At 38.0% G+C, this 12,548-nt stretch overlaps 1 protein-coding gene across 1 annotated transcript in view; it reads left to right on the forward strand.

Annotated features, from left to right (window-relative positions):
• SPAG17 (sperm associated antigen 17) overlaps positions 1–12,548 on the forward strand; it is a 258,327-nt gene that overhangs the window by 34,771 nt on the left and 211,008 nt on the right. The window contains exon 3 of the mRNA XM_030935882.1: positions 684–770. Within this exon, the coding sequence (XP_030791742.1) occupies positions 684–770 (87 nt within the window). The remainder of the gene's footprint in view (positions 1–683; positions 771–12,548) is intronic.

Consider the following 12,548-nt stretch of genomic DNA (forward strand, 5'->3'; position numbering starts at 1 on the left):
CCCTTCCTACCTCAAAACCCCCTGAAGACTTTTTTACTTAAAATAAGAGAATAGAATTATAAAATAAACTATCTTATTCTTGGACTGCTTTGTAAATTTTGATGGATTATTTTAATTATAATTTTTAAAAAAGTAATCATATCATGTTTTAAAGATTTAATCCCTAATCTTTTTTTTTTTTTTTTTGAGACAGAGTCTCGCTCTGTCACCCAGGCTGGAGTGCAGTGACATGATTTAGCCAGAATAAATTTGAGTTGTTCAATCTGGAAGAATTTATTTTTGTGTATTAATTTTGTTAATTCAATATTAATTTATTTGTCAAAGATTTCTGAGGTCATACCAGGCAAAATATTTAATTCAAGTTAAATAATTATAAAAGACTGGACTATGTAAGATTCCAGGGAGGTACATGACTAATTGTAAAATGAAGGCTACAGAGAATCATAACTGTCAGAGGTCAGAGGAGAGCAATAATATAGAAAAGATCTGTCAGATGGCACATACCCATACAATTACTGACAGCTTACAAAGTGACTATAAATATTTTACCTAATTCATGGGTACCTCTTTCTTGCTGGTTTCCCCAACCCTTCAGATCACCTAGATATTTGAAAGTTACATATATCTAAATATTCTTCAAATAAAGCTTTTTTTCATCATAAGTAAATTTAATTTTCTTACAGATTAATGAAATAAATACACTTGTTGGATCTGCTTCATCTAAAAAGGCAAAAAAACCTGTAGGAGGTAATGTTCCTTTATATTATGAGGTAAGTGAAAGTGTTTATAGAAGAGATTTTTGTGTTTTTAGAAAAAAGTATTGAAGTAATGTGATAGCCATTTTTAAATTTCATTCCTTGAAAATAAATGCCTGCTCCTCATTGGAGATATTTGTTCCTGACAGTGAATACAAAAAAAGTCTGCCTCCTTTTAAAATTTTGAAATTTCAAAATTTCCCTTTACAAATACAATTTCCTAGATTGTTGATACCATCATTGCATCTAATTGACATAATTGAAAAATATAAATCAGAAACATCAATACACCCAAAATGTTGGGTCACGATTATCGCTGAGTATGTGATAGCATTAAGGAGAGTCATATGATCAGTATATTACAAAGCGTTAGTTTCTCGAAAAACACAATGTAAAAATGCACCAGAAAGTGTTTCTTGTATCAGACAGAGGCACAGCTGGAATGATTTTCCATCAGTTTGTGAACTTGGTGCACGGTTTACATCCCACTTTAATCGATATGAAAATAATGATACTCTTCGGATTAATGGTCCGTTCCATTTCCAACAGCTGCTTAGTATAAAGTCTGGCTTGGCTGACCCAGTGGGCTTGTGCAAAGGACGTAGGACTCATTCTCCGTATGAGGGGATTTCCTCTCACCCTGCCTTGTTAATATCTAACTTACAACTTTCAAGAAACTATAAAAATCCAGTGATTAATTAGACTATCACTTAAAATTTGTCAGGCACTGTTTTATGGCGCAGCTGACCTAAAACATAAAGAGTTTTGGATCTTTCTAAGATGAACTTATTTGCACTTTATTTCAGTGATGACTAATAAAGTTTTTATGTGTCTCAGGTCTTGGGTGATTACATATGGTCTATTTAGTATTGCTTGAGTACTATCTGAACAAGTTTCATTGCATTTATTCACAATAGACAGTGCTGTGAATTTTATAGCATTAACTCTTGCTACACTGCGCTCACCATCACAGCAAAGTTGTCTGTGCTGTTGCAGTCAAATAATATACTTTGTCTCTTTTTTATAATGTTCCAAATGTGTGTGCTCCACTTGAAACATTATGTGATACGTGGATTTAAAATATTGGAATTTTTCTTCCGAGTGGCTATAGAAATCCATATCCAATTCTCAGGCCTGGGATCAATTAACCCCCCAAAAGATTCTTTCTTCTTCACAGATACTCAGTAAAAATCAGAAATGATAGCAGGCCAGTTTTGATGTCTAGGCTGGACAGGCATTCTGACTTGGATGTGGGATAGCACAAGATTACAAACCCAGAGTTAAGTTAGAAAGCCATTCCTCTCCAATATGTGCTGCGATTCTTGGTTGCATATTCTTCACTCAGGGGAGGTCCATTTCACATCTGGCTCTATCACATTCTTCCAGTGGAGTATTTGGGCAATAAGCCTCCTACACTCGCTCACATGCCCTCTTCTGAATGGTTCCAGAAGAAAAGAGAAGGTGGGTGGAGTGCCATGGAGACTGAACCTGAGGTGCACCATTCATTCATTAATGCCAGTCACTGAAGCAAAAATTATAAAGACCATAAAACAAATTCAGGCTCGTTGTCAGCATCAGCCAAGGACAGGTTGCACATCTGGAGAAGAGGGGCATATTTCCCAGCTCAGTCCCTTCACACTTAGGACCTGCTCAAGCACTCTGCTACCTGGTACTTCATCCCAAGTGAATTGAAAAGTCACTGGCAACGCCTGCAGAGCTGCATGGAGTTGTGAGTGGTGGCCATGGAATAGGCCCAGAAAGTCTCTTGGGACTTCTGGACCTTTGAGACATGTGGACAGTGTGCTCATGAATCTATTTTTGTGTAGAATCTTGCATGGTCTGTAGCAACTAGTGAGAGGTGAAGCTGGCTGGGCTTCTGGGTGGAGTGGGGTCTTGGAGAACTTTTCTGTCCAGCTAGAGGATTGTAAAGGCATCAATCAGTGCTCTGTGTGTAGCTAGAGGATTGTAAATGTACCAATCAGCATTCTGTAAAAATGGACCAATCAGCACTCTGTAAAATAGACCAATCAGTGCTCTGCAAAATGGACCAATCAGCAGGATGTGGGTGGGGCCGAATAAGGGAATAAAAGCTAGCCGGCGACCAGAGGCAGCAACTCTCAGTCCGCAGGTGTACTCTTACGTGCTGCGGAGGCTGTGTTGTTTTGCTCTTCATAATAAAACTTGCTGATGCTCACTGTTTGGGTCTGCACCATTTTTAAGAGGTGTAACACTCATGCGGAGGTCTGCAACTTCATTCTTTGAAGTCAGCAAGACCAAGAACCCACTGGAAGGAACCAACTCTGGAGACACTAGGACACTTGAGAGAGGTAAACTCCTGAGGAGCGAAAGTCACTACATCCCATTTCTCAAAGGAAACTGCACTGTGGGAGAAGAGGTAATCTGACAGATTCCTTAGGTTACATGGTAACTTTTTAGAAACCTCCATTTTGGAGATAAGGAACTAAAAATATAATAGCCAGTGCACTTAAACACCTATATTTACTTCTGTTTGTAGGGTACTCTCAGCCTTAAATCAGAGCCTATTCTTATTTTAAACACAGTTTTAACCAATTTGGCTTTCTGGTTTCCTAGCCTGTGGTTGATTAGAAGCAGCAAATTAAAGTGAGACTTCTCTATAGTGTACTTCATCCACGAGTAGTAAAATAGTGTCAGAGCCACATTACATATTTCCAATAATGACTCGAAATGTCTGGGCTAGCAAAGACCACATTCCTAAGTGATTTGCTCAAGTTTTCATTTGGATGGCTTGGTGTTGTGTACACACAGCCTCATTATGAGATTGTGTAATTTCCCCTGAAACCTTAGAATTTCATCTAGCCATGGCATTGTATATATGAAAGTCCTTATTTATAAACCATAGTTATTTGAAAAACTCCTTATATTTGTGCTAATGTAATTACATAGAGACTTAGCTGCTGCTCATTTGTTCATTCACATTCTCTTTTTGGAAACCGTGTTTTGCTCTAGTAGGAACTACTTCAAGAACTCATGTAGGAATGAGAACAGAATATTCTTTTTTGTGTATATTCTCAGGAATGTTGGCTATTGCTTTATTATCATTGTCATCATTATTATTATTTAATAAAGAGGATGAGGATGACCCCATGTACTGGCATATGAGCACCATTTCCCACATGTGAATCCTATTTGAGGAAGTGGACACATTTGAAATTATACACTTATTGCATGCATTATATAGTAGCCGGTTTTACCAAATATTAACAAATACATACTTGTTCAAGCACTAGTGCCAGGCACTATCAGACAATGAAGCGAGAGGAAGGAATATTAATATTACAAAGACCTAACCTCAAGAAGCTTAAGAATAAGCTAGAGGAAAAAAAGAACAAAATGTATGTGGATATAAGCCTGGCACATGGTAGGCATTCAATAAATAGTTGCTGAATGAGTGAATAACACAATGCAGAAAATAGTGAAGTTCTTGAGGGACAGGTAAAGTGTATAAGAATTCAAAGGAAGATGAGATTATCAGTAGTTGGGGTAGTTGGCAGGGAGGAGTGAGACCCAGAGACATTTTTGTGGAAACATTGGCGTTTGAAAGGAAAGGACCTGATAATTTTGATCTTTTACATATATTACCTCAATTAGCCCACATCACAATTCTAAAAGGAAATATAAAATCCCCATTGTACGCATGGGGAAATGAAGGCATAGAGAAGGTAGGAAGTCTGCTTAGTAGCAAAATGAAGAATTTGGATTTAACCAAAGGTAAACCTATAGCACCAAGTTTTTCTACTTTATCACCAACCAAGTAATCTTTCACTGGTCTCAAAGCTGTCTACCCTTGGATGGGTAGATCTTGACTTTCAAATGTGGAAGAGGGCATTCTAAGAAAAGGAAATAGCTCAAGCAAAGCCATAGGAATGGGAGAAGACTGAATTAATGTGTACTAAATTTGTAGTTATATGGTATAATATATGCTAAATAGAAAAGATGAATTCCATACTTATTTTAATTGCAACTTTAAAATCCTAAAGATGGAAATCTATGAGGAAAAATTTCAAACACTGGAGAAAGTACATGCTTCAGATTCATGCCTGAACTTAAGTAAACTTGCTAGCTATGCACAGATAATTTTCTGTGTACGTATGCTTTATGGCCCACATAGAAAATCTGACCTGTTTATTTACAGGTATAATCAGTCCTGACCAAAATTAAAAATGAAAATATCGGCCGGGCGCGGTGGCTCAAGCCTGTAATCCCAGCACTTTGGGAGGCCAAGACGGGTGGATCGTGAGGTCAGGAGATCGAGACCAACCTAGCTAACACGGCGAAACCCCGTCTCTACTAAAAAATACAAAAAACTAGCCGGGCGAGTTGGCGGGCGCCTGTAGTCCCAGCTACTTGGGAGGCTGAGGCAGGAGAATGGTGTAAACCCGAGAGGCGGAGCTTGCAGTGAGCTGAGATCCGGCCACTGCACTCCAGCCTGGGCGACAGCGCGAGACTCCGTCTCAAAAGAAAAAAAAAAAAAAAAGGAAAATATCAGTAGTCATTCAAAACCAACTGAAATGTTCTCAATGAGAGAGTTCTGTGTGTACCATAAATGCAAAAGGTTCTCCCACTTGTGACTAAATCTGATACACAGTAAGTGAACTTTACGGGATAAATGTGTAAGTTTTAGGTTTGACATTATCACTTTGATAAATCAGAAAGAAAAAGCTACTAGTTGATAGGGGTTTACTTATCCAATTTATCTGAAATCAGAACCAACCATCCTAAAAGTTTTTAAATTCCACTTCATGTTTCTTTTCATTTCATGATGGTGATCACCATGCCTGCCTACCAGGAAATGAGCTTTCATCCACACAAATGGGCCGTGATTTATGTGCCTGTGACTTATTTATAAAAGACGCATTAGGTCATCACAAAATAAAAAAATGAAAAGCTTACTGAAACAAAAATTGTCTATAAAGAATAAAAGTTCTTATGCTCTAGTTGATGACTTGCTTATTTCAAAACAATTTTCCAAGTTTCTATACAATAAAGAACTTGAACTATCCTAAACATTATGTGATATGGTGCAATTTTATGAATGCAAATAATTATTTTCTTTTTTACTCCTATCATTAAAAAAATTCTCATATTTTAAGAAAATAATGTTTAAAATAACTTTTTAACAAATATATCTTGAAATATTTCTATGGGCCTTTCTGTTGTAACTAGGAGACCATCAAATGTGGAAAGATTTTTCTGATATTAGATTTGAAAATAATGGACCAAATGCAGTTTAATAAAATGTAGGATGCAAATTAGATCTTCAGATCTAATGCATTTCACCATACTTTTAAGACACTATGCTAGTGCATCAGATAAGTATGCCCAGATATAGTAGTTCCATTTTTTGACTTCTGTTTCCTGGATGTATAGACATTTTTCTCAGGTCTTTTCCAACATGTATTTATTAGTAATTCACAAGTGAGAACACAGGCTTAATTACAATCTAGTTTGCCACTCTTTTTCAGATTCCTGATATGAAAGTCATTTTTTAAACAGTGCCTTGAAGTAATAGTCAATTCAATAGAATTGTAAGCTGTTATATTGGGGGTGGCCCTTGTCAAAATGAAAAATGGAAAACTCATGCTTCAGAGATAAGTACAAATAATATGTGAAAACATTTAAGAGGTTTGAAGTTATTAAAATGGCAGCTCTACTGGGAACAGAGAGAGCAGTATGTCATGGAAGAAACGAAGGAAAAGGGAGACAGGAAGCATTCTCTGGCCTTTTCAATCCTGCGTTTTAAAACAAAACAAAAAAATTCTGGAAGAACTGGAAACTAGCCAACCTAATGCCGTTATTTCATAGAGCTTAGGGACACACCAGGAAATTACAGGCCAGTTAGTTTAACTTCACTTGTAGGGAAAGTATTAAAAACTGCTGCAGGAGATCAAGTAAAAGGATGCTTAGAAAAGCACAGCTTGATTAAGGCAAGCCTGGCCAACGTGATTTTCGGAAAGGCAAGGTCATGTCTTAGGAACTTGTTGAAATTCTTTGAAGCTATTATGGCCAGTACAGTCTTCAAAGAATATAGCAAGGCTCAGAATCTGTGGATCTTTCCGTTCCACATCAGTCCTTCAGGGATGCCTGCAGAACGTGGCCCACATTAGGGCCTCGGTACTTCACGTTTAGAAACTACTATCAAAATAGCAGAAATAACCCCTGATGGAACATTTTTTAAAGCTGGAACCAATTAATACAACCTGATATTTATAAATGTAAAATAATGAGACTTGGAACAAAATTTAGGAATATCAAGCTGTACCAAAGAAGTGCTACGTTGGGACTATAAAAACAATCTAGGAGTTGTTGTGCCAAAATCTGGGTTTTGGAGGCATTTCTTACCCGAAGAAGGAAAGGAGGAGAAATAGTAATGCTAGAAACAGTTACAAAGGGCTATGAAGAGTTGCAAATGAATGACTTTTGTCAAGATGGGGAAAAGAGCAGTCAGATGTGTTAACAGCCGTGGGCCCCGACATTTCTGGAGGGCTCCAGAGCAGCCCAGCAGAGAAAGTCAAGTTCAAGCTAGTCACTGAGGGGCAGAAGGTCAGGGCTCCATTGCTTTAGGAATGGGCTCCCAGGGTGTGAATATGTTTGCCTCCCAGATCAGAAACCTGGAGTTCTATTTTCAAGAAAAGCAGAACTCAAGTAAAGGCATTCAAAAACAATCCAAATCATGCCCCAGCTCTCTTCCACCCTGGGAGACAGGCAGCTGGCCAAGCCCATGTGGCAAATAGTTAGCAGTCCAGGAGAGAGGAGGTAGACACTGGGGAGGTGTGGTGGTGATACAGTGGAGCCTGGGATCCAGCAGCAGGAAGCCCATGCCACACAAGGATTGGGTTGCTGGCTAGGACCTGCAGGCAGTGGACAAGGCAGGAATCTCATCAGGAATTCCAGGACACAGACCTCAGTGGAGGGCCAGCCACAAGAATAAAGTGAAGTTCAGCTCATGAGGAGAAGTCATCACAGCTTCTCCTCCAGGTCTGGGCTGGGGTGGTTTCTGAAACCTCTTAACACCGTATACAGACACCAGGATTGGAGGGGTGCTGGGAAAGGAATCAGGAAGACTGTATCATTCTATTTCTGTATTTAAAACTATGAAAACTCAGTAATTACATATGGTGATAATAAAAGTTACCACTTATTGAACACATGTATTCCAAGTCTTGTGTGCTGGGTAGTTCATATATATCAACTAACCTAATCTTCTCTCTTTTTTGGCTTACTTTTTTCTTTTTGTGGGGAACAGGGTCTTGCTATGTTGCCCAGATAAGTCTCGAACTCCTGGGGCTCAAGCTATCCTCCCGCCCCTGGCAGCCTAAGTACTGGGATTACAGGTGTAAACCACTACACCTGGCTAACCTAACCATCTTAACCTTTCAGATATGAATGATGAAATTGGAATCAGACTGGTTAGGTAACTTGTTGACTCAGAAGCCTGTTTTTTCTACTTGCATCACATAAAAGCTGAGAATAAAAGTTTAAATTCTGGAACTGACTGTTGTGGTTTAACATGTCTTCAGTATAAGCTACTGCTAGTTAATTAGAATTAAGCCTTAAATCTCTCAGTAGTTCTATGATATGTTTATTACTTTTCCTTCTACTCAGGCAAAAACGATGAAGGTATATTTGCAGATGATGAAGAGACCAAATAATTTCAGTTGGAGTCTTTAAGCCACTTCGATGAGTGGCTTTTGCCCACATATTTGGGTCAACAGGGTTTTTTAATTCTTATGGTTAAGACATATATGGTTAGGCCAGGTACGGTGGCTCACGCCTGTTATCCCAGCACTTTGGGAGGCCGAGGCTGGTGGATCATGAGGTCAGGAGATCGAGACCATCCTGGCTAACATGGTGAAACCCCGTCTCTACTAAAAAATACAAAAAAATTAGCCGGGCGTCGTGGCGGGCACCTGTAGGCCCAGCTTCTTGGGAGGCTGAGGCAGGAGAATGGTGTGAACCCGGGAACCAGAGCTTGCAGTGAGCCGAGATTGCTCCACAGCACTCCAGCCTGGGCAACAGAGCAAGACTCCATCTCAAAAAAAAAAAGAAAAAAGAAAAGAAAAGATGTATATGGTTAAGTGACCATGTCTTTTCTTTGGAGGATGAAAGAAGGAAACATGGAAAATAAGAGGGAAGTTAATACATATTCAACAGAGATCAAAGTGTGGAGAGACTTTTCTAAAATCTCACTAATTAAAACTAATTAGTGAAAGCTCAATTCCTCTCCAGAGAACCTACCGCTAGTTTGCTGAGCGACATATCTAGTGGTGGACTCGGGAAGGGGAACATCACACACCGGGGCCTATCATGGGGAGGGGGGAGGGGGGAGGGATTGCATTGGGAGTTATACCTGATGTAAATGATGAGTTGATGGGTGCTGACGAGTTGATGGGTGCAGCACACCAACATGGCACCAGTATACATATGTAACAAACCTGCACGTTATGCACATGTACCCTAGAACTTAAAGTATAATGAAAAACATAAAATAAAAAATAAAAATAAATAAATAAATAAATAAAAATTTAAAAAATGTACGGAACCAAACCAGACTGCCTGGGATCACGTCCTGGTTCCACTGCTTGCTAGCTGTGTAATCTTGCACGAGTTACATAACGCTGCTCTACCTCTATTTTCTCTCTGTAAAATTCTCGTAAATGATAGTATTTATCTTATAAGGCTGTAGTACTGATTACATGGGATAGTAAATATAAAATACTTATTACCTGGCACAGACTGAAGTGTGCATAAAATTTAGCTATTATTATTACTATTATTTTTAAAATTTCTGTTCTCAGCAATATTCAACATCAGAACATGGAAATACTAGAAACACATTTATGAGCAGGCTTTAAAATTTTTTATTATGGTAAAAATATGTAACATAAAATTGCCATTTTAACCATGTCTAAGTGTATGATTCAGTAGTGTTAAATATATTCACTTTGTGGTGCAACTAATGTTCACGACTTTTTCATCTTGCAAAACTGAAGCTCTATATCCATTAAATGACAACGCCCGATTTCTCTTGCACCCCAGCCCCTGATGACCACTGTTCTATTTTCTGTTTCTATGAATTTGACAACTCTGGATACTTCATATAAATGGAATCATACAGTATTTGTCTTGTCGTGCCTGGTTTAGCATAATGTCTTCAAGGTTCATTCATGTCGTACCATGTGTCAGAACTTCCTTCTTTAATAAAGCTGAATAATATTCCATTGTATGGACATACCACATTTATCTTCTCCATTTATCCATTAGTGGACACGTGAGTTGCTTCCACCTCTTAGCTCTGCTATGAACATGGGTATGCACAATATGAGGAGGTTTTTCTCTAAGTGGAATATGATTACTGAAAGTTAAGTGTAAATTTAATTAAGTAAGGGAAGAAAAGAAGGTAAATCAGTGGTCAAAGGATATTTGCACTGTCCCATTATACTAGTCCTCATGACCGTGATGGAGGCTAATATACATTTTTCTTCTTTGTTATGTCATGTCAGGGGTCAATATGACTGAACACCCTAAGAAACAAACAGCAGTAGTAATCATTTCTAAAATAAATGATTTTAAAAATAAAATATCATATTTATGTAAAAAGATGATTTTCACTCTGCTTATTAAATCTTCATGTGAACTGCGCAGAAGAGCTAAAATTAATCTCCATAGTGCAAATGAAGAAATGGAAGCCCAAAAGCTTAAATGATTTGTTCACAGTCACCAATGGAATCAGTGTCAGTTCTAATAGTCCAAGGCTTGCTCTACACCTAGCGGAAGGCAGGTCTCATTCATTAAAAGGTTCTTGCTCATTTATTTACCACAAGAAAATTGTATATAATGAATAAAAATTTGTTTTATTACATATACATTTATTTTAATGTGCATTGAAAAAGAAAATTAGACTACTAACTTGTAACTCCCCCAACACTGTACTTGGGACAGAGCTACATTATTTTTTTTAAACTTGATTTACAGTCAGCTTAGAGAAAATGATGAGGTTTACAGTACAGGTGGTACATAGCTTTGGCTAAATCATCAAATGATATTCAATGACTAAAGTTGAGGAAATGTTTCATTTTCATGCATTCCATAAGTATTCAGAGGTCTATTACGTACAAAATCAGTGATTGGATTGACCTTGGTGAACAAAATAGTTATAACTGCCTGGCCTCATATAATTTACATTTGAATGGGGGAGACAGGCATTAAGTAAAACTCAAACAAGCAAACAAATATGTGCACAATTTTGAGTTAGGTTAATTGCTTTAAATCAGAGAGAATTACTGAGGAAAATACTGTAGGCTGAGTGTTTGGAGATGAATGAAAGAAAAAGAAGATCCAACTGAAAAGAGCAAGGGAAAATATTCAGGCAGAGGGTGCAAAAACCCTAAGGCAGTAATGAAGAAGGCCCGGGTGCCTGTAGCACTGAGAGTGGGAGAGAGGAGAAGCCTGAAGAGGCCACATCTGCTGGCTGGGGAGTCCTTGTTAAGAAGGAGTTTGCAGTTTTGCTTCATAGGAAATAGTCATTAAGGCTTTAAAGAGGAGAGTGACACAATTTTAAGTTCTTTTAAAAAATACTGTCTGGCTGCCTGGCTGCCAAGTGAAGAATAAATGAGGATGAAGGCAGGCAAACATGGAAATGAGACCAGTTAGGTGGCCACTGGGGGCATCCAGGTGGCAATGGGGAGAGCACATAGATTCAAGAAATATTTAGAAGGAAGAATTTGGCAGATCGGTGCCCTTGTGAGATGTGAGGGATGAAGAAGAAGCTATCGGGAGTGAATCTCATAGTTCCGGCTTGAGAAACTGAATAAAAATATCTTTTTTTTTCCTTTTTTATGTTTTATAGTTTCATTCCTTTTTTTTGTAAATTGACATTTATAATTGAATACATGTATGGGGTAAAAAGTGGTGTTATAATTTATGAATACAATGTGGAATAATTAAATCAAGCTAGTTAACATATCCAGTACCTCAAACATTTAACATTTTTTGTGGTGAGAACATTTGAAATTTACTCTTTACAATTCTGAAATGTACAGTTCTCTATTATTAACTATAGTCACTATACTGTGCAAATTTAAAAAAAGAAAAAATGTATTTTTCCTTTTAAACTGAGATTTTCTACCTTTTGACTACCTTCTTAGTCTGTTTTCTGTTGCTTAGAATACCTGAAATTGGATAATTTACCAAAAAAAGGAATTTATTTTTTATAGTTAAGGAGACTGAGAAGTCTCAGGTCAAGGGGACCATCTGGTGGGAGTCTTCTTCCTAGTGTGGCTCCACGCAGAGTCCTGAGGTAGCACAGGGAATCACATGACAAGGGGACAAGTATGCCAGCTCAGGTCCCTCCTCCTCTTTTTATAAAGCTACAAGTTCCCCTCCTGTGATGACTAATTAATCTGTTAATCCATTAATCCATGAATGCAAAGCCCTATCCGGTCACCTCTTAAAGGTCTCACCTATCATATTGCCACACTGGGGATCATGTTTCAGCATGAGTTTTGGAGGAGACATTCAAAAAATAGCAACCATCATCTTTCCATTCCTCCCACCCCCCAGTCTCTGTAACCACCATTCTGCTTTCTGCTTCTATGAGTTTGATTGTTTTAGATTACACATATAAGTGAGTGCATGCAATATTTGTCTTTACATGCCCAACTCATTTCACTTAGTATAATGTTTTCTGATTCCATCACAAATGAGAGTTTCCTTCCTTTTTTAAGGCCGAATAGTATTCCATTGAATGTATAT

This window comes from Rhinopithecus roxellana, chromosome 8 (genome assembly GCF_007565055.1).
Source record: "Rhinopithecus roxellana isolate Shanxi Qingling chromosome 8, ASM756505v1, whole genome shotgun sequence".
Classification (NCBI taxonomy): domain Eukaryota; kingdom Metazoa; phylum Chordata; class Mammalia; order Primates; family Cercopithecidae; genus Rhinopithecus; species Rhinopithecus roxellana.